At 42.3% G+C, this 27,852-nt stretch overlaps 1 protein-coding gene across 19 annotated transcripts in view; it reads right to left on the bottom strand.

Annotated features, from left to right (window-relative positions):
- The window catches only part of PARD3 (par-3 family cell polarity regulator), a 443,621-nt gene extending 419,513 nt beyond the window's left edge, over positions 1-24,108 (bottom strand). For 15 of the 19 annotated variants that reach the window (XM_038128982.1, XM_038128975.1, XM_038128984.1 and 12 more), the window contains exon 1: positions 23,674-24,108. In XM_038128982.1, coding sequence (XP_037984910.1) covers positions 23,674-23,793 — 120 coding nt within the window. In that variant the 5' untranslated portion in view covers positions 23,794-24,108. The remainder of the gene's footprint in view (positions 1-23,673) is intronic. The other 4 variants (XM_038128990.1, XM_038128991.1, XM_038128992.1 and 1 more) reach the window with 1 other exon arrangement.
- Between the last annotated feature and the right edge of the window lie 3,744 nt (positions 24,109-27,852).

Here is a 27,852-nt window from a genome sequence, read left to right as displayed (position 1 = left end):
TTCACCCCCCTTGCAAGCAATGTCCCGACAGCCCTGGGGACAGCCATGCACAAGCTCCCTCCCCATGCCCATTAAGGAGGGAAGAGCTGCTGCTTCTACAAGAGTCAACACCTCAACTTGCAATAGGCTCCAAACACAAGTGAAAAATACCCGTGTCTTGTTTTAGGATCAAAGAAATGTTTAGGATGACAAATGCACACAGCCTAAAACTGCTATTGATTTCACCACCAGTGATGGCATCCAAAAGGAAAACAAACAAACAAACAAAAAAAAAAAAAACTGAGAATCTTTCACACTCCATCTACCTACTGGTTCTGCAAGTTTACTCCATTTTCCAAAGCAATGGCAGTTTCTAAAGCACTATTCAAAACCATTGGTGTAGGGCTGAGAAGGCACAAGATCATTCCAAATAAAGAGGAATGGAAGGGATGAGAAAGACAAAGCTTATGGTCATTACATGCAATTGTACACTAACCTCCCTGATGAAGTGTGCAATTACTCCTAACAGTTTGTTCAGAGTTTTCACATGTTGTTTTTTCCTAAAAAAAAATCTTTTAAGTTGCAGTAGAATAAGCAACACCTGAATGCAATGTAATTTAAAGAGATAATACATTTTCCTTGGAAGAACTCCTTCTTCTGACCACTGCTGATACTGGTATATATTTTTACCATGCTAGATAGCCCTATTTCTTTCACTCAGATACCAACATCTAATGAGCACAGATATTCTAAATAATTCACAGTAAAATTCTATGCTGAACATCCACCATGCAGAACATAAAATATTTTGGAGCAGTCTAGTTTAAAGCTGGGAGTTGTTAATTTGAATACTTCATTTCAAACCACTATTAACGTCAAGATGTTCAAAGCCCACTTACATCAGCCTGGCAATGTTGGCACAGCAAGACTTTCAGGAACCTCAAATTTGTGCAAATGTCTAAAGTGAATACTCTGACAAATTAAAAACTTCAAGGAAGTAAGCAATAAACTTGAAATTTTAGGATTTACCTGGTGTGAACTCTCATGCTAGCAAGGCCTGACCAGGCAAGCTTTGTGCACTGAAAAGGTGCTTGTTTTTTTGTCCTGAACACCCAGTGCACCAACCCAACTGCTTCACAGGTCACTGCAGATGGCAAAGCATCTTCCACCTTTCAACAGAAATTGGCTGAACCAATGGACTCTGATACTTCATCACTAACTCACCACATCCTGTTTTACTGTTTCACAGGAACTGCTATTCATAACATTTTGTATTTGTTCACACTAGGCAGAGATAAAATTGTGAGAATTCCCACCTGGATTCACAGAAACAAGATTTCCCAGCTGTGAAGCAACTTTTTAAAGTACAAGAGCAGCTACAAATTAAAAAACCAATGGTGTCATCACCACATAAGCAGCTCCACTGGCTTCACACCATGTTAACAATACCATACCTGAATTTCAGTACTTGCAAATATAAGCATCAGTGTTCATCAGGAAAGGTTGGGAAAATGCCACATGGAAACTGAGGAAGACCTGCCAAAGCTCACAGGGCTCTACACTGAGAAGCAGATTAGCTTTACTGGGCACTCTCCTCCCTAGTGCCCAGTGTCCATGAGCACCTGCCCTTCATCTGCCAACCCAACAAACACCCAAATCCTGCAGGGAAAAACACCGGGTAACACCCACGCTGGGAAAAACAGTAATAATAGCAATAATAAACCAGTGATACACAGCAGGGAATTGCTAAGGATTACAGTGAGAAGCAGTGCAGAAACAAAAAGAAGTAAGATACCAGTACCCAGTCCTGAGAAAGAAGCTGGATCTTCTAGAAGTTTCTCCTAATTTAAAGAAAAAAAAAAATTCTTTCTAAACAGATTTTACAGTCACTAGGCTAAGAAACACCAGTTTGGAGAAGGGTTTTTCATTGCTCACATAAACAAAGACATGACTTGCAAAACAACCAATAGAAATGTATTTTCATATTCCACATGAATATTCCATATTCCTCTAACTTCAGCACAAAACAGCTCTAGCAGTTAAAACTGTTTCAGCAGAAGAGCTAGGTTCGCAGCCTTGAAACAATTCTTAGTATTGTGCTGAGCAATGGCAAGCAATAAATATTATAACAATAGGGATTACAAAAATCTCAGTTCAAGAACACCAAAAGTGGTACAAAGCTCCTGATGCCTGCTCATCCTGAACTAGAAACATTACACTTCAAGACTGCAAATGAGCATTTCACCTCTCAGTACATCTTCTGAGAGGTGAAAAAAATCCAACATATTGAGACAACCTGTTTGGGTGCAATAGTGTTCATGCTACGAAATGAACTGGAAAAAATTTTATTGCCAAATTTACCAAAACTAGCAAGCTGTTGATGTTAACTTTATCCCAAAACAGTGCAAGTAACTGCCTGCAAATTTTAGACCTGCTTATCTTTGTAACAGGCTGTCTGTAGATGAAGCTTACCTGACACTGACTACCTCCATAAGGGCATTCCACTACAGACTTCACTTTTTAAATTACATTTTATAAATTGCCAAACAATACACTTTGTTTGCCCCAACACACTATATAACAATTCTCTACTTGCAGGAACAACTGTTTGCTGCTTATACTTTTTAATTAGTTACAAAACGTTTACAGTAGAAGGAACGATGGCCCTGATTTCTTTTCAAACAGCTTCTAGATGTGCTGCAACAGGCCTATGTATCTGATTGACACCACTTTTCACTACACAGAAGTGCCGATACAACCCTGGTACTGCTTGCACTTTTCCCAAGCTTCCTAATATTTATACTTCACATCTCATCTGTAAGAGTAAGGCATGTGTAAAGCCTGTCTGCTTCTATGTGATCACCACTTAGCTGTCTGCTTTCCAAGTTGTAGAAAGAGCAGGGATACTGAACTTGAAACACAGTTATTTCATTGAAAAAACCAATTTTAAATTATGTATTGTTACATGCAAAAAGTGTGAAGTTTTGCACAACATGGAAGCAGTAATGGAGGAAAATTAGATGATAGATATGAACAGGGTCTTATGTTCCTTTCTTTAAATCTGTGGGTTTGGAAAGTTTATCTGAGCTTGTTTAGAAGAATATAGGTATGATTTTTCTAAACAATTTGAAGTTGCTGACCTTAAAAAAAAAAAACATTAAATTATTGATGGAATAGGAGTAAATGCTTAAGTGAGAGAAGCTGGAGTGTGCCAGTTCCTCCTCCCAAGAACAGATATAAAGAAGCCTTTCTCAACATGGCTCAGCTCCATGGAGTTAACCAGTCCCCGGAGTAGAGGAAGTCTGTTCTTCAGGAATGAGATGCACAATCTCATACAGACATTGTCTAGCCCTCACAACATCCTGCAAGGCATTAACACTTCTATCTCATGTAAAGACAGTGCAACCTACCCATGGCCACACAGTGAGCTAGCAGCTATTTTCAGGGAGGTAGCTGTGGTTTTTTTCCATGCATATATTTACTTTTACACACAGCAGCCACTCAGCAAGATCACACCCTAGTGTAAAAGCAGCCTGTGACAAACGGACACATGGAATGACTGGGACCCACCTGAGCCACCTGGACTGGAAATGTGTGTGCCAAAGTGATTGCAGCATGCTGCAGCCAGCTCCTGCACTCTAAAAACTGAGCTATTTCACATGGCTACTTCAGGACAGGTGATTCACATCCTAAAGACATTTAATTCTCTGTACTGCCTCTAAACAGACTTTATGCAGACTCCAATCTTTTTTGCTTTTAGGCTACATAAACACTGCCCTACATATCAAACTTAACAAAAGTGAAGGAGATGAAGACAGCCTAAGTATGAGGATATGAATTTGTAGTATCAGTAAGAGCTGCAATTAAGAGATTTGTGCATAGTCTGTGTAAAAGAACAGCATTTAATACAAGAAATTGTGCTACAAAAGTGTCTTCAAGCATCCACAAGAAGCTGACAGTTACACAGAACAACCTATGTTAGTCTCCCAAACCGGGTTTTAATTCTCAGTATAGAATATTAAACAAAACCAAGGGTAAGGGTTTTGGACATAGCAGCATACACATCTAGAAACAACAGCTCTCACACACTCTGACATTGACATTAAACCTCATAGTGGCAAACACTCTCTATGCCTAAACCCTGACAAGCACAAGCCTTTTCAATGAAAAATTCAACATCTTTATTCTCCTTGTTCATGCAAACGTGACCTTTGCGTTCTTCCTCACAGACACCTCGGTACACACCCGCACCTCAGCCTGAGTGTCTGAGTTCAACATATTCTCTCAATGCACACCTGAAGCTTCAACAAAGCTGTGCTCAGAGTCCAGGCACACACTCCATCACGTGAGCAGGGCGGCTGCCTGACTCAGCTGTCACCCCAGCTGATTCACCATTCCATTTATTGCTCCTTCCAACTGCAGAGACACCTTTAACCAGCAGTGCATAGAAAAGATCATGAGATATGACAGTACTTGATTACCATAAATTATATCAAAGCTTATTCTATAATATTTTTTAGCTTGCAAATGCTAAAAATGCATCATTTCTTGGGTGAAAAATGATTGCCAAACAACAAAAAAATCATGCTCAGATCTTGTTATTTCTTTTGCCCTCAAAAATAGTTATCTGAATCACCAACAACTTTCACCAGTGAATGGGCCACTCTCAAAGTGTTTTAATACATGTAAGCCCTAAGCCACAAAGGCAAAGACATTTCAGAATGCACATGCATTGCCCAGGAGTATGAACAGAACTGCAGAAAACAAAACTCTTAACTTAAAGATTATTTACCAGTTTACATCATTGTGGTTTTCTTCTGCTAGAAAGAAATCCAGCAGATCCTTACACTCATGCAATTTATCAGCAACTGAAGAGCAGCCCCCTCGCTTGGGAACCACATTCCCCAGACTGCCAGACAGCTGAAATCTCAATATTTACCCAGGAGGAGAAGCAGGCTACCTACTGCAACTGATGTCAGCTCACTCCAAAATTAAACTTCATGTTCATCCCAAGCTACTACGGTGGAGCAGAGGGGCTTCTGAATGACTGAGTACTTCCATGGACCCCCAACAAAGAGAAATGCCACCCATGCAGAGGTTCTCTGTCACAGGAAAGCATTTCAGAGGGCCACTCCAAACACATTCTGGAAACTTTGGGGGTTTTTGAGAACAAAACCCAATTTCTTTCTTGATAAAACAGCAACTAAACTCTACTTCAGAACAGTCTTTGTGTGTGTGAGAGAGACAATAAGAGAAATATCAAAATAAACACAAACCCATAACGGTTCCACCTCTGAACAAAAATTAAGCTAACTTAAGTAACTCCTCAAAATGTCAGTAACCTGACTCTCAGGATACACACTTAACTGCTTAATTATGGACTCTGTTCCTGTAACTGAAATCCAATGAAATTCAATCCTGTGGTTATCCAGAAGATAAACCATTGCAAGATCAAATGTAGTCTCTTACTTTACCCCTTTTTCTCTTCAGTTTTCTGTATCGATTATTTTTTAGTTCAAAGTATTTATCCAGAACAGGAAGGATGATTGCCATCACAGAGCCATTACCCATAGGTAAAGAAAAATATGATTCATGGGGATCTCCAATGCCACCAGAAAAATTCAAAGATAACCTACCCCTGAAAACCCAAGACCCACCATATATGGGCTTCAACATACAAGGCCAAAAATCATGTTCTGTATTCAGACTGAAACTCCAGTGCACTTCTCTAACAGCAGGAGACTCACTCAGCTGGACATTTGCCTTTAAATGCAGTGGCTTCAGCTTCACTTGAGGTCCTTCAAAGGCCAGCAGAGCCAACCCTGGGAACCTCTCTGACAGGTGATCAGGAGGGGCTGTCACTCCTCATGGCAACTTTGGGAAGGGTAATGACACAGGATAACACTGCAGTTCCCTCTGTCCCTGGATGTCACAATCATCAATGAAGCAATTCCCTCCACGAGTACTACTGCAGAGTGACCCATGCAAGTGACATCAGTGACAGTCACCACATCCAAAGAGCAGGCTTACAGACATGAAATGCCCAATACATATACACCCTTTTATCTTCCCTCCTTCCCCCCCTCCATTCCCTGCTGTAATCCCCAGTGATCCAATCATACCAAAGCACCAGCCTTGATCAGAGCTGGGAACTGCACGGGTCACTCTTGGGAACAAGGCCACCGCTGCTCACAGTGGAGAGCTGAACTGCACAGATTTCATGACACTACATTTATCCAACTGCAGAGCTGCTACCTGAAGAAACTGCAAGTCACAAAGTGCTAAATGGGTACCATTGAGATTTTAGCTCCAGAAGTTTACAAGTAGCTGTACTGGCAGATCCCTTTGCCTGGAGACAGTTCTGCTGATTTCAGGGTACTTCTACCCAGTTTCTAACCAAACCTGATCCCATAATACACCACAACAAAATAACCATTACCCTGAGCGGCCTGGTACCATATATGCTCATTCCAAGAGTCAAAAGTGTATTTACTAAGCATGGCATTCTCACAGAGTACAGTATAAGAAGGGTTGAGATAATTTCCTTTTTCAGATGCTCTACCTTCCAGATTTCATAGGTAAATATCAAATTCCAGACACACAGCAGACTATTTTCTCCATTGATCCATAGAGAACAAAGTACAAGATGCTGACAAACTTTTTATGCTTTGTAGATGAGATACAGGGAAAAAAGTGAGTAAGCTTTTTTAATAAGAACAGAAAAGCAAATAAGGTATTACAGTGGCCAGTAGAGCTGGGATGACTCCTACTTATTCTTTTGTACAAATACAGCTGAATGTTAACAACCATGCCCATGCACTGTGCAAGGGAAATAAAAAGGAGGCACCATAAAAAAAGAGATTGAACAGTTTGCCCTGGACTGATAAAGCAGCAAGCAAATATCACGATTGTATGGACGCATGCTTGGTTTGTGAAAGCACAGTGCCCACTGCTACAACCAATTCCAGATGAGGGGGGGAAAAAACAGTAAAAAATAGAGGATGGAGAAAAAAAGAAAACATTTCGCTTTCTGCCTGGAAACACAAGATTCAAAAAAAGAAGCGTCCTTCAGGGTTTCTGATCCTCAGGATATGCTAGTTTCTCCTAGCAAAGAAGTTCTGTAGACTCAGATCACAGTCATGTTTGAGTAATCTGTAAATCAATGAACATATACCTGATTTTATAGGCTTTGTACTTCAGTGAAAAGTATACAGATATATAGTACAGACAATTATCAATTTCCATTTTTAACTAAATTATTTCCTCTATTTCACATTGCTCAGTTCAGGGGTTTTTTTTTTTCCTAATATTGATTTTATATCCTGCTTGCTTGGTAATAAGCTCATCCAATGCATTTTCTCTCTGCTGTTGATGAAATGCTGACTATACACCCTCATAACATTAAGTAAAAGTGTTCACATGGAAAAAAGTATCATTAGCTCTTAAATAAATATTTTAAAGTTATTTAATGGTGTACAAATTCAATATAAATGCAACCTGGGATAGAACAGAAACAGAAATAGCCTTTTAAGTCATTATCAGGACAATCTTCGTTTGGAAATCCCACTTACAAAGTATAGGGCAAACAAAAAAATCAACATCTGAATTTGCAGAGCCCAACCACCATACATCCATTCCTCACCACTCATTGCAATTCAATTTCTTTCAATAAAACTCAACTTTTTGTTAAAAGTCCTGACTCAGTAGCATTTGCAGGACTCCCGTGACAGTATTGCTGGTAGCTTAAAAATCTGTCCATGTGAATCCTCCTCACAGGGCGAGCTCAGGTGTATGAGGAGAGCACAGGCGAGAGTCCAGAGTGAAAGCGCCCTGCTGAGACCCTTCCTGCACAGCAGCCACCCCTTCTGCTGTGACCACTCCTGCACAGCAGCCACCCCTTCTGTTTGCTACTACATGCCTTAAGGAACAACTCATCTGATCAGTTAATCAGCAAGATTAATAGGACAGAATTCTTTGATTACTGTTCTGGTATAGGGAATAGCCTAAGTTTAAAACAGCTAAAAAAGAAGCCCCAAGAAAGCCTAAAAGACAGCTAGTGGGCAGCCTAAAAATAAAATTAAACAAATATAGTACTAGTTTCCAAAGTATCATTATTTCTTTCCATAGCATCATTATATAACTCAGAAATGCAGGAGGATGAGGAAACCTTCTAAACTAGAATCTTTGATGTACATGCAGCACATTCAAAAAAAGGGGGACGTGGCTGTGCAAAAATCATTTGCAAGAATCAGAAACAACACCAGAAGAAAACAATGGAGGCCAGAATGTAGTAGAACAGAATGAACTTTTCTGAAAAAGCCAGGAACAGAGATGCCATTGAACAGGTCAGGAATAGCTGTTTCCAATGGCAGCAAATGAAGCAAAGCATCAGCACTGTTACCCTCAGGACTGTTAAATCTAAATACAAGCAGCTTTTCTTTTCTCAGGGGCTTTCTACTGGAGAAAGCTGTCTAAAATAAGAGGGATATGTCAAAATAACAAGAAACACAAAATAATTCATGTAAATCGTTAAGAGATACATTTTACAAGATTTCATGGAAATCTCTCAGGCTCTCCATGCCTAGTAACAGCATGTTTATCAAAGCTGTACAGAGTCACTTGAAAATACAGGTTCTAGAGGAAAAAGACAAAAAACAGTTATAATGTCATCTAAAATTATTTCATGAATTCCCCCAGCTGCACAGTCCACCAGCCACATTTTTGCAGAATGCTGGAGATAACACAATGACTATTACAGCTGTTAATAAAACCTGAAGGCTTCAGCAAAAGCAGTATTAATAAATGGCAGTTATGCTATAGAATGTTTTTTAAATACAAAAGCTAAACCATTTGATAAATTCAAATCAATCATTCTGAAAGAACTGGTTTAGGGTGGAATTATGATTTGCAAAACCCCAATTTTTAGGGTTTAGTATTATTATTATTTAATTTGTACTACAGCAAGCACTCCCCTGTTTGCTGCCTCTGGCCCTACTGCAGCCCTGCACGTTTCCTTATTCATAATATAGAGATTTGGCCTAACAAAACACTACAATTATAATACAGAGATCCTAATAGAATGCTTACACCTAACAAGGGGAAAACATGATTTTTTCAGCTCTGTATGCTGAAGGGATTAAAAAGTTTTGGTAGATTGAGTTCCTTTTAAATCAGCATCTGTAGCACAGCAGTCTACAAGCCAAGTTGAGACCAAGGCAATTAACCCCATCAATCTAAAAAAATGCATAACCATGAAGACAGCTCTTCTCACCTATAGCTGAACACTATTAGAGCACTCACCAACTACCCAGATTTCTTAGCCATGTCCACCTTTATTTACAACACTTCTGTATTAAGAGAGTATTACAGAACTTTAATAAGGAAAAAAAATTGAAATGCTGATTTAAATTCTACTATTGTGGATTAATAGTCTCCCTTCTCCAATTTTCTCACATTTAAAGCAAACACATCACTGACAGACCTCGTCTGGCTTCAGTGTGTCACTTAGAAAAAAAATCACTACTCATAAATCCCTCTAGATAGCTGTACTGGAGTCAAACAGAAGCATTTCCTTAACTTACATTCTAAGTTACAAACATTTAAACAATACTGGTATCAACATCTTACACTGTCAAGGACAGATATTACATGAAAGTTTCAACCCAAGTTGAAAAAAAATTACTTAAGAAACAGACATTATTAAGTGGTTTAACATGATGGACTCCACACTTTTCTAAAACTAAGAGACCTTCCTTCTAACATCCAGTTATCTCAAGCTACTCTCTTTTCAGCTTGGGAAGCTTGGTGTGTCTTTTCATATACTGTCTCACCTACAGGACAGAAGAAGGACTAAGTACAGCAATATTTTACCACATTCTTACTAGGGAGGAAAGACAGTCTTGCAATGAAGGAGTCAGCAGGTCAGCACTTTATTTCCAGCTTGGTTCCGAACTGCTTGTGTGGTCCTGGATCAGCCACTGACCTCCTGTGCCTGCTTTCTCTATGCACCCTGCAGGGATAAATCCATACTTGCCCACCTCATGCTATGACATTTGCTTGCCGATTTTGTTTTTGAAGGGAAGGGTGGCAAAGCAAAGAAGAAAACTGCCCTGCTAAGAGGCGTGGGTGCTGAAGAGCCATCTCCTTGCAGAAGGTTTGGGTGTTGCATCTTGTTACTACTGATGGGTGCATCACACCTTTGCTGCAGCACAAGCAACCAGTACAGCAAAGTACATTTCTCTTTCCTAAGGTCAAAGAAAGACGCAGAGAAAACCACAGAAGGACTTAATGCCAGTACTCACTTGCTGCAATTAACATTCTGCTGTTGTGAAATGCATGTGTTAATGAGGTCCTTGCAGAGAATGAGCCACAGGAATATACAATGCTGCTCCCAGGTGAGCAATCCCATACTCCATCATCTGTGTTTGGAATAAACCTACACAGATTCCCAGTTAATGCAGGCCTGTCTTGGTAAGCCGTGATAAAAAGGAGCCCACTCCTACTCTGTGCCCCTCCTTCACACCTGAAGAAGCAGGGCATTGATACATACATTTTCCTTCTCAAATCACAGCATCAGGAAAGCAAAACTAACCAGATATTTCCTGTATCTTCACCACAAGATTCAGCCAATGTTTCTGAAAGGAACCAAAAGACACTGGAACTGTTCCTTATATCTGAACCACAGAACTTTTAGTCTCTCCTGTTCAATTCTACATATATTTCTTTCAATAACTCAGGCTCCTGTGCAGCAGGAAACTTGCTAAAATGGAGTAAGCAATAGTTTTCACAAAAAAGTACTCATTTTTTACTCTATATTACTGAAGCCACAATAAATTTCTCTGAAGATGCTCTGACTTCTGAATTAGAGCTGAGTTAGTGAATCTTTTAATTGTGTAGGGACACAAAATGTCCACTCTTTTCTAACAACTTGCACAACCTGTACGTATAACCCTTCCTCCATGTTAGAAATTAGGCAATTTGAAGTAGTTCATGCTATAATGAAAGTAAGTTATAAAAACTATTCATCTACTAGTGAGGATATACCATGGCAGCTCAACCACGCAGCGAATCAGAGCCTCTGCTCGCCCTGCAATAACAGAGCTGGTGCCTGCAAGGGGACACAGCAAGTGCAACCCAGCACCAGTGAGTCTGGATACAGATGTGGAAATTCAACACCATGGCAATGACCAGGGCAACAGTGTAAGTCATGACACAAAGGGGAAAGTTTTATTCGTGGAGTTCTATACCAAGCATAATATATATTAAAATTCATGCTTTAAAAAAAAAAAAAAAAAGTGGCATATTTTATTAGTTCACTTTATCCTTCTGCATATTTACTTTTTTTTTTTCAAAATTACTCTTTTTTTTTTTCTCTCTTGTCCATTTAACAACATTCCCAAACCAGTAGAGCCTAAGGCTAAAAGCCTTGTCCTTCTGCTGGTGTATCACTAACATATGTTAGGAGCACTTAAATTGCAAGGCTGCAATCTGCTCTCTGAAGGAGGCTGGTAGCAGGTGTGACAGTCTGATCAGCAGAATGAACTATATATAAAGATGTAAGCAGTGGGGGGGAGGAATCCACAGCTTTGCTTTTCATATCATGCTGTATTTGTAGTCTTACTTATTCAGAAAGAGGGAGAGGGGAGCCACAAAGTTAAAATAGACAGACCTTGGCATCTTTGAGCTCAGTGTTTGATCTCACAGCCCCTCTCTCGGCAAAGCAGGCTGTCTCTGATTTGCTGTTCACACTGAGAAATGCACAATTTGCAATTGCAAAGAACCGACCCTCTTATTTATTGCATCTAGGCACAGTGCACAAAACCAAAGCCATGTGGTCTTCCCCAAAGGCTGGCTTCCCTAGCAGCCCATCAGGTGAAAGGCAGGCTGCAAAGGGCTGTTGATTATAAACTGAGTTCAGATCTCTGCTTCCTATCTCAGATTCTACCTTACACTGAAGAGTAACACAAAACACAAACTGAATTATCACACTCCACACTTAAGCAGAAAGAGCAGCACACTTTTTGAAAAAAGTGACAGGAAAATTCTCAATGATAAACAGCATGTTTCTAAAACACTAATTAATTACAGAAAACCTTTTTTTTTTAATTTCAGTATCACACATGACTTTAATCCCCAAGAGTGATCAAGAAAAAAATGTGGTCTCATTGTGTCTTAATTCTCTCTATTCACCATGTCTCTGGCATCCACCAGCCTTTGGAAACAAAGTCTTTCAGAAGGCAACAAAACACTGGCTCACTGAATCAGAAGCAGCTTGTGAAGGCTGCTGGAGTTAAAGCAGTCTTTACACACTGTCTAATCACAGACATAATACATGGTCTTATAAAGGGTAACATGGACCACCCGTAAAACCCATAAAATCTGCACCTTCTCTGCTGCCCAGAGAAGCTGCAGGTGCCCCATTCCTGGAAGTGTTCAAGGCCATACTGGATCAGGCTTTAAGTAACCTGTTCTAATGGAAGGTGTCCTTGCTTATGACAAGGGGATTGGAAGATCCCTTCCAACCCAAACTACACCATGAATCCATGAAAAAAAAGACATACATCTTACAGAATTAGCTATTATGATTTACAGATTCCAAATAATTTAATAACTTTCACATAAAGCAAATTTTAAAAGCCTTTTTATTTGTTCTGATATGAGACCAAGCAAGTGCGGAACTATGAAATTGAGGCAATTTAGAATAAAAAAGACCATTTATTACTAATTGGACTCAGGTACAGAGGATGGCTATGGTAAATATTGGGACTTTTTTTAATTAAGAAGAGTAATATGCATGCATAAGCCTTTACAGGTCCACCTTGACAGCATTTTTAGAAATGGAACAACTATGTAGATCTATCTGATCACCCTGAACAGCCCACAGGACAACACTAAAGCTTTGACCAAATCTTTCCTCAACCATTTAGCTCAGCACTTCTCCCACAGGTCACTGGCCACTGGGAAAATACTCCACAAAAAGCATATTTAGTCAAGTCTGAAATACACAACTGTAAAAAAATATTTTGGAAGTAGATTTAGGATACAGTTCCCTTCAGCAGATTGTTCAGATTTTTCCAGATGCTAAAAGGTAAACAGCAGTACACTCAAGCTAATTACCTCATATTCAAATATCACAGGAATATTTAACTCAACACAAATTCGCTTTTCATACAAGCTAGCTCCCCTTCACTGCTGCTTCCATTCCTCAGCAAGGCAACTCCACCAGCAAAAGAAACTTCTTACCTCCACAGAGACAGGGTAAGGACCAGGAGCCTTTTCAGCTTAATATTTCATAAACACCATAAGATACAAGACAGGATGTTCATTACCTGAGGCTTCCAATTTAGCAGAGGCTTCATGCTAACAACAGCTATTTTATGGCAATGCCAAGCAACAAAAGGGTCATCAGAAATTTACTTTAAATAGCTACACTAATAAAGGAGAGACTTACAAGACACTGATTATAGTAACATTTCACACATATTAACATCTGGGTTTAGTTTACCAAAGCATCGTGTCCCTGAGTGATCACTGGGTGAGGAGACTACTCCATTGCCTAACACAACCACAAGTGAAATATGCTGTTTTACATACAGAGCATAACATATTCTTTCAGATCAGGTTAGTTAAGACCAGAAAATATAGAAGGTTTTCTCTTCAAATGGAAGCTCTTAAACATAAAAATATTTTGCATACAGTTATAGTAATTTAAAATCACATTCATTGGCCTTTTTACAAAGAGAGCCTATGCTAACACAGTATTCTGAATTTAAAAGTGCTACTTTATTTCAGCCAGTCCACCTTTTCTTGATATTTCTTTGTTCAAATTTCAAATTTTCCAGAATTATAACAAACAGCATTTATTATGTTATTTTTCATTTGTAGAAAAAATAAAAAGAGCAACTAATGCTGTTGTTAAAAAAACTCAATGAGAGCAAAAACCATCAAATCTACCTTCTCAAATCAGTATTCTTAATGACATTAAAAAAATGTTCAACAGAGAATTTGCTAACAATGCTCTGAACTTGCACCATGCCCTGAAGACAGGACTCAGTTTGGCTGAGTGAGGATGGAGAAGTCTCTTGCGCTGGGTCTTTTCCTTTCCCCCATCCCCAAGCACCTCGTTCCTACAATGCCACAAGAGAAGCTTGGGCAGCATTTAGAGATTAACCCAGGGCACACCTTCACCCCGATGCAAACCTGACCTGCTGCCTTGCAGAGCCCCTCACACACACACACCTCACAGGAGCCCTGCAAAGCTGGCTACCCCACTCCAGGAAAGCCACAGCCATTGCTGGGCTACCTCCTCTCATCTCCCTGCAAAAGCAGCAGCATTTCTTCTCTTACCCAGCACCCATATCTATTATAAAAACCAGAAACACCCAGCAGAATAATTGAGGTGTATAGAGATGACTACTCTCCTACTACTGTAATACTCTCCAAATTACTGTAATTGCACAATACTTCTTAACTTTTAGCAAAGCCTAACACTTCAGGCTAGCAGTCTTCCAGCAGCCTGCCAGAGACAGACTGCCAGAGACAAATTCAAGGTGAGTAAAATCCCTTCCCTCCTCAGGCTGCACACAGTGCTGAGGCCAGAGCTCATTCACCAGGAATGGATGGCCACCACAGCCTGGCCACCACAGCCCTGCTGCCTAAATTCTTCTTCTTTTGGTACCTGGCTGCTTTCCTGGTGCTCACAGCTGCAGGCACAGAGTCCTCACAAGAAGGCAGAGGGGCAAACTGACAGCACAAACAAATGCACACTTAAAACAACACAAATAACATATGGTCCAACAGGTTCTTGGAGAGGTCGACTTAAATCAAGCTTTGTTATTTCACTTAGCAGCTTATTAAAGAAGCAAAAGGTTCTGAAGCTTCCAATTTATTGGGGTTTTTCAACTGTCATTTAAGTTGTTATAGCAACAAAACTTTCAGCTGTGTGGTCTCAGAGACACTCCAGCAACCCCAGAAGTAATTTTTCCAATATTTACTGAATTCTAGTCCTTCCTGTTCAGGTCCTTAAGAACTTGGAACAAAGTTGTTCATTATATGGGAAAGATGTGTATTGCTGCAAGGCTCTCACAAGTAAGATATTGCTTCTGACACTTAAGAGAGGAGAAAAAAACCATTACATGGCCTTTGCCTAGGGGGAAGATAGAGTAACTCAACAACTTTGAAAACACATGCAAAAAAGATGGGGTAAGGTGAAACTACTTTTCCATCTACTAAGTGTGGATACATTTCTTCAAACAAATGAAAACACCTAAGTGGGTGCACACACAAACATACAGGCACTCCCAGTAGTTCTAGCTCCATTTAAAATACTTTATACCCACGTAACTTTTTTTTTCTAGTAATACACATCAACACCAGAAACACTTTAAATTGCTATTCTGAGTCTGTAAAGACATGCACACCCAGAAAAAAAAAATCATATAAATGTTGCCACTTGAAAAGAAAACTGCTAATGATACACCAGCTTGCTCCTCCTGCAACAAATTTGTGATTTCACTGCATCAGCAGCAGGCTGAGTATGGGCAAATGTGCAGAGTATGACCAAAAATGTGACACCGCTTTTCCAAAACAGAGTCTATTTTCCCCACCAAATCAGGGATATGCTACTTTCATTAAGCTTATTGCCCAGAAAGAAAATCCTCCTATAATAAATTCCACAGGTTGATTCTTTTTTTAAAAAAAGCCTTTGCGTGACATCTGTTGCACCACTGAGGTCAATTTTTCATCCTCTTGCTAAATGGACTGCTTGCCTCCAGGGCACCAAGTTAACCCATTTCTTCCCATCTTTGGCATTTTCTGATTGTCCATACTCCACGTACTGCATTAGTGCCTTGCTTCCATGCAAACTCCCATTTCCCACTCACGTAAAAAGAAAAAGCAACGGGAGTCATATCTATCTATCTATCTATCTACCTCTCTATCCTTCAAAAGCATTTCCTTTCACCAAACTCCAAGGACATCCCATCCTTCTTTCCACCCCCAAAGATCATTCTTCTCCCACTGTCATTTCCCTTCTGCCAGCCCTATTTCTGTCGCCACAGAAGTCCTGACAAGCTGGAGGCACAACGATCCAGGAAGCAACACCAGCCAACTTCTCCAGCATCAAAACATGGTCTCTGGCAGGAACACAGGAGCACCCCAGGGCCCAGCTCCAGGGGATGCTCATCTCTGCTCCTGAGCAGCAAGGATCCCCTTGCACAGAAACTCTCTTGGTCTTCACTCCTCCTCTCCTGCACCAGAGACCCCAGCCTTGAGATGCAGAGTGTGGGATGCAGTCCAAGAGTTTTAGCAGGAAAGTAGGAATGCATTTCTCCTTTTGTTTGGGACTAAATACGCGGTTAATGTGCATCACTTTGCCACAGGGAACTGAAGTAGAAAATAAGTTACCAGAAAGTTACCCAATTTAAAAAAGAGAGAGCAAAGCAAATACTGCAACAAAATAGTTATTAAAATTATTTCAAATTGAACAAATACCTGGGACCAACTTGAGAAAATAACTAAGCATACCCATAAGAAAAAAACCCTAACACTGCTGAGGTATTGTAGCAAGTAAATGTGATTCTCTCAAAAAAACAAAAAGGCCTTAATATTTGCTGTTAATTTAAAATTATTTTCCCCAATTTAAAATTTGACTCATTTCCCTTTCACTAGCAATATTAGTCATTTTGACAAGTATTATGTATGTCTCTGCTGCTGTTTTCCTTTTTACTTTCTTGGTTTTTTAAACAGTCCCACTGGATTATGTAACTTAGCTCAAAGGCAGTTTGGTTTTTGGTGGTTTTTTATCCATTTTCCAGCACCAGACTTGCTGAGCATTACATCAAAATGACCTCAAAGAAACAAAGAAAATATATAATGTATATTAAAAAGGAGAAGGGAAAAAAATAAAGCACAGATGCCCTAAAGTATCTTCCAGAATTTTTTAATACTTTTTGCTTCACTTTTTATTTTCTTACTGCTCAGAAAATATTTCTGAGTGAGAACATCTGTGCTATATTCTTGATTGATGTTAGAAGAATTCCACTTTATTTTCAATATACATAAGCACTGGTTCAGCATTGTTGCATGTTTTATCCATTCAATTTATATTTGGATGAAACGGTTTGTTTTCCTTTGAAGAACCAGGAAATTGTTTTAAAGCTACATGAACCATATTCTGTATAACTAAGATCACCAGCGTTTCTCCCCCATTTACTCTGTCTTATTTTACCAGATTAAATGTGCCACGACCAAAAGATGTCATAGTCTGGTACAACTGAGAAAGTGTTACTTCCAGTGGTGTTTTTGTAACAGAACTAAAACAGCTGTGACTGTTATAAGTGAAGTTAAAGTGTAAAAAGCTATGAGAATCAGATGGCTTTCCACTGGTGGAAGGCTATATTGCCCAGGAGAAGAAAGGCTGGCAACTCCCTAAACCCCAGATTGCCTCCAGGAACCGTTCCCCAAATGCGCTGAGCACTTTCACAGGCTCCTCCACAGTCCTCCCCTCAGAGCTACAGGAATTGCTCAGCAGCTGAATGGTGCTTTGCTCAAAGGGAAATCACTCTCCAGCCACTCTTCCACAAACACACACTTCACTTTGATCACTGTAAGTAACAGTGAAACCACATAATGCCAAACTGAAATCCATGGTGCATCCTGTCCAGCTGGAGATAGGTGCTGCTCACACCAGCCAGCCCCAGCAGCACCACACACATCCTTCACTGAAAGCACCTTCAAAGCTGAAGGGCTTACAGGGTGTCCACTTCCCAAAATCCTCTTTTTAAACACTACAGAATTCAGTCTTCTTTATTAGCTTTGAATAATCCTAAGTGTCTGCTTGCTCAAATCACAGGGGTACAGCCCCAGCGTGGCTCTCAGGCCTCTTAAAGACGAGCCTCCTCCTTTGTGGTACGGATGGCATGGAACAAAGGCAAGAGCTGGCAGAGAGGGCATGGCAGGGCTTGTGCAGCTCCCTGCCTTGCAAGCCACAGGTCCCCTCGGGCACAGCACTGCTGTACAGCAAAGTCCCCATGCAAGGGACCTCTGCAGCCACTGCCGCGCTCACTCCAAAGGTTCATTTCTACCCTCAGCCTGCAACTTCTCTTGCCATGTGCAGGAGCCACCTGTATTTACAGATGAGCCAATGACAGGAAAACACTGCTTTGGCTCAAAACACAGAGGGAATTGGAGAAAAGAGGTTAAAAGTAAGTTTTCCATAATGAGCAGAGGGAATTTATCACTATAGCCTTGCATTTTCAGCACCAAACCTGCAGGATCACACAGCAGCTTTCTAAACGTGAAGTAATCATGACCCATTCCAGTACTTATCTTCCTTAAATTAGCATCTCTCCACTGCTTCTCACCAAGCCTCAGCAGAATGACGTTCCTATCAGCTGGGTTTCACTGCACTGTTGGGAGCCAGGCGTCAGTGAAGAGGTCAAGAGCCAGCTGGACAAAACTGCCCAGAGCCCCATGGAATCCTGGCTGACCTCAGGTAAATCACTGAAATACTACCCAGCCAACACTGAATGCAGAGCCCAGACACATCATCCTGGGGTGTCAGCGAGAACTAAAGTGACAGCCAGCTGAGCAGCAGGGGTGACAAGGATTTTTTGGCATTTTGGTTCCTTTTTGGGGTTGAGAGGATTCCTGTGCATTCTGGAAATAGCCTGTAAGATTTCTTTCTACTTAAAAAAGGCTTGAGATTTGCACATAAAGAAAAATGAAATCCAAATCTAAAAAAAAAAAAAAGAAAGAAAAAAAGAAAAAAGAAAAAAACACACACAAAAAGAACTTTAATTCTTTTTTATGCTAAATTTAGCCACTGCTGCCCTTGAGTATTGCCAAAGGGGTCACTGAATGGGCATTGTGGCAGATCCATTTAAGCCTGTGGCACAAACCTAGTGGTCGGGCTCAAGGAGGGAATGTGCCAAGAACAATACAAAGCCTAAGTAAAATCAGCAGATTTTCATACCAACCCATCCATGTGTTAGGCTCTACAAACGATGCCCCAGTGACACAGTCATGAGGAACTGTGCAACTGTTTGCTCTACAGAACATAACTTGCATCAAAGCTGCCGTTGTGTACCTGGCAGAGAACCGGCTGTCTGAGAAGTGATTTTTAAGCAAATAATCCCCGTTAGCTGGCACTGGGGGGGATAAAATCAAAAAAAAAGGAAAAAAAAAAACCAAGCTCCACAGACAGAATCACTCAGGCTTCAACCTTCCTCCCTCACAACTCCCTGCTGATGAATGTCAGACCTACCAAAGAGATGGAGCTTTAAGCTTTGGGTGGCCTAAGCCCCCAATGTACAAATTACACGAGAATATGGTCATCTGACACCTGTTACCTTTGCTTACACTGCCAACTCTCCTGCAGTTCTGGTCTCTTATCAGCAACAGCCTCTAACACTATCAAAGAGCAGATTACAATTTCTTTTCACAAATATTAGTGCACTGCAGTTTTCAAATTAACAACTGAACTATTGTTCCATGCAAGATCAAAACCCCCACAAAACTTAATCTCCTACAGCATTTGGCATGGGAGAGGGAAAAGGTGTCTCAAGAATTCTATTAAAATCATTTTGATTCAGCAGGAAAACTGTTAATTTACTTATTTTAAATGGAAAATGAGGGTTATATACGACATCTAGGAACACCACTACAAACTCATGATATGCAGGGCATCAGCCTGAACTATCATGGAAACCAAACAACCCCTCTAGGGACTCAACATGACACTGAACAACTCCAGCAAATACACAATTTCCTATTTCATATTCTTGCTTACCATGCTCATTTACATCACATGAATTTTTTTTAAAATTATATCTACCCATTGCTTAGGCATACCTATTTTTACTTGCAAGAAAAAGAAGATAAAAGTTAAAATGCTTACAATATCCTCCCAAAGCACGAGAGAATATGCTGACCATCAAAGGTCTACAAAAACGTCAGAAATATTTCTGGCAACATCTAGATCAAACCGAAGTTACAAGATGCACAATTACTTCCTTTCAACAGTTACTCAACACATCGTTTTTATAATAATTTTCCACCTTTTAACACTGGTTCAATATTTGATAAGCACATTTCATCTCAACTGCCTGTCTGCCTTCTCCCTTTTGGTGCAGGCCATCATCTCTTGCCATCAATATTAAACCACTCAGATGTGGCTGACCTCCCCTCTTAAATCACCCTCACCTTCTTCCAAGTTTTTAACCATTAAATTAAATGCTAGGACTGCATCAACTCCAAATCTGCACAGCCCTTGACCATCAGGGTCTGGAAAATGCATCTACCATTCCTCAGGCCAGCTGTCCCCTGCCCAAGCTGTACTCCTTTAAGACTCAGGCAGAGATTGTGCCAGAGGCTGCATCACTCCATCCAGCCACACAAAAGTGCACCATTAGCGTGCCCCCGTGAAAACTGGGTTTCATTTAACATGATCGATTTTGCTGACTCCACTTGCCCTGAACAAGGTGGACATTTCAAACATCTCTTATCATTTGCTTGCTCATTTCCCGCAAACACCACCTGCAGAAAGAACGCATCATGTTTCAGACACAAAGCTTCTCTTGGATAAAAGCAAAAGATCAGAAAAATGTACACACACTACACAGACCAGCCTTTAAACACAGCCTGTCATATTAGTAACTAATTCCACACACAGACTTAGCATTGACAGCAGTGTTAATCCATAATAAATTTTTGGAGATTTATGAATCCTCATCAAAGACACAGCACCCAGAACTAACTCCAGTTATCTGCAGTTGTGCTATCTGTATGTTTTGAACTACTAAAATTTTACAGAGAGGAGAACTGTACTATTATGTGGATTGTTCTCCATAAGTACTTTTTCCATTCTCGACATGTCTCTTCAACCTAAATAATACCAAGCCAGAACACTGAGGTCAAATTTTAAAGTTATTCACTCCTGGCACTCTGCAAGCATGGTTTTGGGCTGCCTCACTAGAACTGCACAGGGACATCATAAGTGCACTGTGCAGATCACTTACTGCTAATCACAACTGGGAAACTGTGACAAAGCGGGGGGAAATCTGGGAAGGGCTGACAACTCAGTTCTCAAGGAGTTCTCCTGAAGGAATTGCTGCATACAGTAGACACACACATTCTTGCAGGATGAGAAATGCTGCTTTTCCTGTAAGTATGAAAACCATAAACTTCACTCAAATATTCTGAATAATCTTCCACCAGATATTCTTCTTTCCATATGAGCACAGTGGTGGTGAAGTAGATTTCAGTGCCAGCTTGATACCAGCTGCCAAACTGTAAGTTCATATGGGCACATATACTTTGATCATCTCAGTTAGCAATTGCTTTGTCCCCTTTCTTGTCTCCTTATGAACCGAAGATTTGCTCATCTGCTACACTAGCACAGAAAGGAACCATCTAACTGCTACAAAAATACAGTCATCTGTGGAATTCCAGCATCCAAACCATACAATTACTATGTTACTCTACTGCAAGCACAGCAAACAGCAATATACACCTACTTACAAAACTTACTTACTGTAAGATCCAGTTCCCTCCCACCTAAACATCACCACAGAAAATCTTTAGCAAATTTAAGTTAGAAGTAAGGTTTGACAGTGACCATATAAAACACTCAGAGAAAGTCCATGGACACTGCTACTGTTTTCAACCACAGAATTTCCATCTAATAGAAACAACCTCAGTAATTGCAGCTACCTCAAGTCCATACCAGTGGCATTTAGCATAACCACCATATAAATACTAATAAATAAAACCACTGTGTCACTTAAACCCAGGATGCAGAGCTTCTGATACCAGGGACCAGTCAAAGTCTGGCTGCCCCTCTGCAAACCTTCTCTCTTTAATAAGTAAGTACATGGCCATATTCAGAGTTACTTTTTTTCCCTCCCAGGCTTCCACAGGTGGGCCACTTTGCTTCTGAAATGACATTTGCAATGATGTAACCTTTTCGTGGTGACTGTCGTGTGTCTCCCCTGTGCTTACAACTTCAATCCCTCCCAGGTTAAACATTATGCTGCAGAATGCAACGGCCACCCCTTACTGCAAGTAAATACTGGGAAGCCAGGATGCAGCCCATTGCCACAGGAGTTACACAGGCCAGTTAGGAACGAAACACAACAAAATAATTACTTTTATTAATGCTGTAATACTGAAGAACAAATGCTGCAAAAACTTCCCATCTGAATGGCCCAATGAGGCATTCATTCAGTGTTCCACAAACAGTCTCACTTTACTGTTCACTGCTTTACCTTAACCAAAGAGGTACTGTCAGCCCCAGTCTCCTATATGCAAGTAGATTGCCATATGCATTAACTGCTGTATATGAATGACAGCTGGTATACAGCCACAGCCATATCCTCGAGAATCATTTTTCTTTTTCCAGACAGAATCAGAATATGTTTGCTGTCTTCAAAACCATGTTCTTCAGGAATGAGGTGGAGAGGTGATGGGAAACTCAGTTTCTTTTCTCCTTCCAGCATATGGAATTCTCTATGAAAAAACTGAATTTAAAAATTTTCTCGGGAATAACTTCAAACCAACCAATGAACTGTTCACAATACTCCTTCCATTGCATGTTTCAGGACAACCTGGCAGTCTGCATTTGCCAAAGTAAAACTTCCAGGATGAGAAGTGTAAAATGTCTCAGAAGTGACAAGGGGGAGAAGCACACTACAACTTCTTAGATCGATAAGGGAGAGGAAAGGGGAAGGGCACTGCTGAAGTTCTCAGCCAGCAATGGTCATACTGCCCAACAAAACAGTTGATTAAAAAGAAGTTTGCAGCAACAAGAAAGTACGGGGGGGGGGGGGGGGGGGCGGGGGGGGGGGGAGGGAGGAGGGGAGGAAAGAGAGAAAGAAAAATTTAAAAAAAAAAGGAAGGGAAGAAACTCAAAGCCCAACAAGTTGCCCATGGAGTGAAAGCCAAGTCGGCAACTGCCTGCACACGCACAGCCAGGGATTTCAACATGGGGCTGCGAGAGGCCGGCGCGGGCGGCTGTCGGGCTCCGCCGCGGGCCGGGCCGGCGCCCCCCGCACCCCGGGGCACCGCGGACCGTCCCGCAGGCGCGCAGCCTCCCCCGCGGCGCGGCGGGAGCGGAGGTGCCGCGGGCGGCCGCGCTGCTGCGGGCCCCTCGGAGCCTCGCCCGGCGCGGGGGGCGGCCCGCGGGGCGCCGCCGGACGCCCCTGCGGCGGGGTCCCCTCGCACCGCCCTCACCGCCGGGCCTGGAGGGCCGGGAAGCCTGGAGCTGGATTTCCAGCCCTCCGCGGCGACTCCCGCCCGGCCCGCTGCGCCTCGGCCCCGCCACCCGCCCCGGGGCAGACCCGGCACCGCCGGCCCCCGCGCTGCTCTGCCGGCCGGGTTCGGGCGGCTCCCGCACCGACACCCCCGGGGGCCGCCGGGCACGGGCGAACAAAGGGCCGAGGCCCGCCAGGCGCCCGCGGGGAGCCGCGGAGGGGCCGCGCTGGCCGCTGCGGAGGGGCCGAGCCCCCCCCCCGCCCCTCGCTCCCTGCGGAGGCGCCGGGCACACGCTCCCCGCGGGCTCCGCCGCCGCCGCCGGCCGCCCCCGGCTCCGCTCCGGCCGCTCCCCCCGGCGGGGCAGCCCGGACTTTCCCCCTCGCTTCCCTCCCCACTCCGGGAAGCGCCATATTGATCGCGGGCGCCGCTCCCCGCGCCCCTCACCTTGGCGATCGCCTTCTTGTACCGGGTCACCGCTTGCTGGATCAAGCTGAAAACTTTCATGTTCCCGTCCCCGCAGGGCACGACCACCCGCGTCCTACCGAAGCACACCGTGACTTTCATCCTGTGCGGCCGGGGGGCTCCCGCGTCCCTCCGGCCCCGCGCAGCCTTCCTCCTCCTCCTCCTCCTCCTCTTCCCCTCCGCCCTCCGCCACGGCCGCCCCCCGGCGGGGCGCGGCGCTCAGCCCCCGGCCGCCGCCGGGCTGCCGCTGCGGGCGCCCTGTCTCCGCCCCGGCGTCGCGGCCGGCGCGGCGAGGCGCGGGGAGGGGAGGGCAGCGCAGGACGGGGGCCGGTGCTGGCTTCCCGAGGGCCGGGGGCCGCTCACATGCCGCGGCGCTGCCCGCGGCCACCTGCTCGGCTCCTGCCCCGGCGCGCAGCGGCGGCGGGCGGGGCGGCGGCGCTGGCTCCCGCTCCGGAGGCGTGGGGCGGTGCGGCGGGGCGGGGGCAGCCGGCCGGCTCCGCGGGGCGCCGGCAGCGCGGACGGGGCGGTGGAGCCGGCGGGCCCGCACACGGTCCGAGCGAGCGTACCGACCGAGCCCGAGGTAGTGCGGCTGCCCCCGCCTCGCTCTGCCCCGCCGGGTACCGGGGATGCGGAGCCGAGGTCGCACCGGCACAAGGAGCCCCGGCTGGTGCACTGGGGAGAGCGGGCACCGCTGCTGCTCCTTCTCTTGCTGGCACCCTGCCTCAGGTACGCGGGTCCGGGGACAGCGAGGCACGGCACCGCAGAGAAGGTGCGCGGCCGGACACCACGGCTGCTCCTCCCGGTGTCCGGGGGCACAGGCACCGCTCACGGCCGAAATCAGATGGCCTTCCTGGTCTTTCGGGCATCTGTTAACGCAACAAGACCTACACTGTGCAAAAGCTCCTGCATCATCAGAAACACCAGCATCAATGGAACCGCTGAGCAATCTCCTCCGCAAAGCCGCCAGAAGACATAGGGGTTTACAGATATCGTTCACTTTTTTTCCACGGATTTCATTGAGGACAATGGAATTGCACAGTTCATTGGTCATTCAGTGTGGCCTGACAATATGTATCTTTTGTGTAGAAACGGTAAAACAATTTAACTAGAGTGAAAGCAGAGTTTGGAGGACAGGAAAGCAGTGAAAAAAAACTTTCTCCTTTTTTTCTTTTTTTTTTTTCCCCTGAACTTTTACACAGCACTAAAGATGTGAAATTCAAGTAAGCTTTGTAACACATAATGTCAACATCCTTCCACAACACCGGACAACTCAGCACGTGTCCTCTGGTGCTCCCTGCCCAGCAGCTGTCCCAGCTGGCAGTCTGCTCTTGTTCCCTTAGCAATAGTATTAGTAAATTTAAGAACTTCAAACCTGGTACAAATGGCAAAGCTGTCTGCGGTTTAGTAGGTACAGAGGTAAGGAGCAGAATTAATGATGTTTTTAAAACATCAAAGGTAGAATTATTGCCCTGTTAAGTCAAGGGTGAGAATGGCATCCCTAACCCTTTGCATTCCAGTTAGGAGTTTCCAGTACAGAAGATTGAGAAGTCAGTTTCTATTAATTTGGTTCCATGCATATTGTCCAATTTCATTGAAATCCATAGAACCCTTTCTAGTCAGTTTTGGAAAGCTTTGGGACACTCACAAGACCAAGGAATCTATTTCCTGACCTACAGATAATTTTTAGCTTAGATGCCAGTTTTGTTACTGTTACCCACCTGAGTTATCTGGACTAATATATCTGAATTTCATATGAGAAATAGTCTGTCTTAAAACAGAAAACAAGCACACCCGCCATGTTATGTTTTGTCATATCCCCAGTGTTCACTTGTGTGGAATAAAGACAGCATGCAGGAGTTCGGAAAGGCAGAAATAAAATAAAACCGGTGTAAACAGTTTACAGCTCATGACTGAGACAACTGAGTACACTCTGCAGTTTTATGGCCATAGCTCATCACGTTTATTATTGAAAAAGGATGAAAATGTCCTTTAACCTGCTGCTTCTGTACTTTCTAGGTGATCATAAGAGCTGCTGGGAAAGGATGAAAGAGCCATAAATCCCTGGTTTAACATACATCACCTAAGAAACTTGCAGAAAGGACTGTGAAAATGTGAAGTCAACAGAGCCTCTTCCCCAGCTGTTTTTAACAAGAATTTTACAATGTCACAGACTTTGTAATATTCCACATTATACTTTGGTTGTCCTTTGCATTTATCTGCTAAAACAATGTTGCATATTAGAAGCTTTACCACACTGCACTAAAACCTGATATTTACAAAGCTTAATTCTGTTGCTGGTCAACAGTAACTATTTCATTGTTCAGACACAGCTACAGGTTTTTCATGTTTTTCTGTGATTTAATTCCTGCTCCTACTGTCTTTAACAAGTTGCTTGGCAGTTTTCCCAGCTGTTCTAACACTCTCCTGGAAAAAAAAAAAAAAAAAAAAAAAAACTCCAACAGTTTAGAAAGAAATGTTGATAGTTTTTCCATTAAATATGTGAAACAGGGAAAATCGGTAATGAAGTACAAGAAAACAAGTCTATCCTGGGATCTGATTAAGGCCAAAACTTAAAGACTTGCATATGAATAGTGATAGACCTAACAGGAATGAGAACCGCCAAGATTTGAGTTTCTTCCCCACTAGATACACACACAAGTTATACATACATCATTCTGAAAACAATTTTAATAAAATTTACCACATATAGTGTTTGTTTTGTTCTTCCTTAAATGCAAGAATGAACTTTAAAAAACAAATGTAACAAGGCTGTGAGATTGTATGAGGTCTAATTATGTAAGATAAATGAAGTATAAAACATTATTATAAGAGATTATGAGAAAAGGATTATACTAATCAGGAGAAGAATTGGCAAGAGTTGCTGGTTTACAAAAATTACAATTATTATCCCCGCTGCAATATGGGTGGCACGTATGTAGCTCTGGATGTTGAACTTTCCTGAACTAACATTCCACAGAACCTGTCAATTCATTTATGAACGGTACGTTGCTGGAGGATTTCCATGCAGACATCACCTGTCTCACAGGAAGAAGTAGGTAGTTGAGCATGGGATGGAGGGAATCAGAGCTTGCAACTACTCATGATCACTAGCCAAGTTTTGTTCAAAACAACCAACCAGTTGAAATCCCCTGCGTGGACACTGCAAACATGCAAGTAGTGAGAACCTTGCAATTAAATGCAGATTATAAAAAGCCTTTTTATGTGAATGGTAAAATATTCAGACAGTGGAATGATGCTGATTTCCAGAGCTATCTCACAGTTTATCCCACCTTTATACTCTACATCAGAGAATTTTTATGGAATAATTCTGGATGTGTTCAGGTTTAGTAGTCTTTTCATGGCATACAGATATTCCCTGGTTTCACAAGAAAACACCAACTCCAGGTAGAGCATGTTTTTAGTTCACTCTATTTTAAATATAGATATTTCCTTAAACAAATTAAAGTTCATTCAGAACTGTAGAAACGTTCTGAAAGAAACGTGTAGAAAGACCAGTGTCAAAATGAACAGCAAGAATACTTCTTGAAGAATTACAAGTTTTTTTAAAAAGTGCCACTTGTGAAAATGCCTTAGGGATATACCAAGCAGTACTAGGTTTTAATGATTTAAGATAGCTGTTACCTGCTGTTACACTTCTGCTAGTTATTAGGTAAAGCCTTAACTTCTTGTTCAAAATTCTGAATTTAAAGTTCTGAATCATTTACATTTTACTCTGACGTAGAAATTTAATCCAAGTAAACATGTATGTGACTGAGATCTTTCCATGACAACCTTTCAGCTACAGGAGTGGTTGATTTCTCAGCTGTTATATTTTGTGACTTTTTTCTTCCATACTGATGGTTCTTTGACAAAGGAGTAAGGGATTTTCTTTTATGAATTAGAAAACCATTAAAGCTTATTAAATAATTGTGGCTAGCCTTGATCTGAAAAAAAAAAAAAAAGAAAAGAAACTCAATGAAAACTTATTTTCTACAACTTCTCAAAAGGGTCTGGGATTTCAGGACTGAAAAGCCCTCAAATCAGTAAAAGGTAGTCACAGAATCACACATGTATTAATGTTAGACTTAGGGATGCAGACACACAAATTTGGGAAGAAAAGAACTTCCTTTGTGGTATAATAGAAGAAGGAAATTGTAGCAA

Source organism: Motacilla alba, chromosome 2, assembly GCF_015832195.1.
Source record: "Motacilla alba alba isolate MOTALB_02 chromosome 2, Motacilla_alba_V1.0_pri, whole genome shotgun sequence".
NCBI classification, from domain to species: Eukaryota; Metazoa; Chordata; class Aves; order Passeriformes; family Motacillidae; genus Motacilla; species Motacilla alba.
The sequence above is the reverse complement of the archived record's forward strand: the minus strand, read 5'-3'. Positions and strand labels throughout refer to the sequence as shown.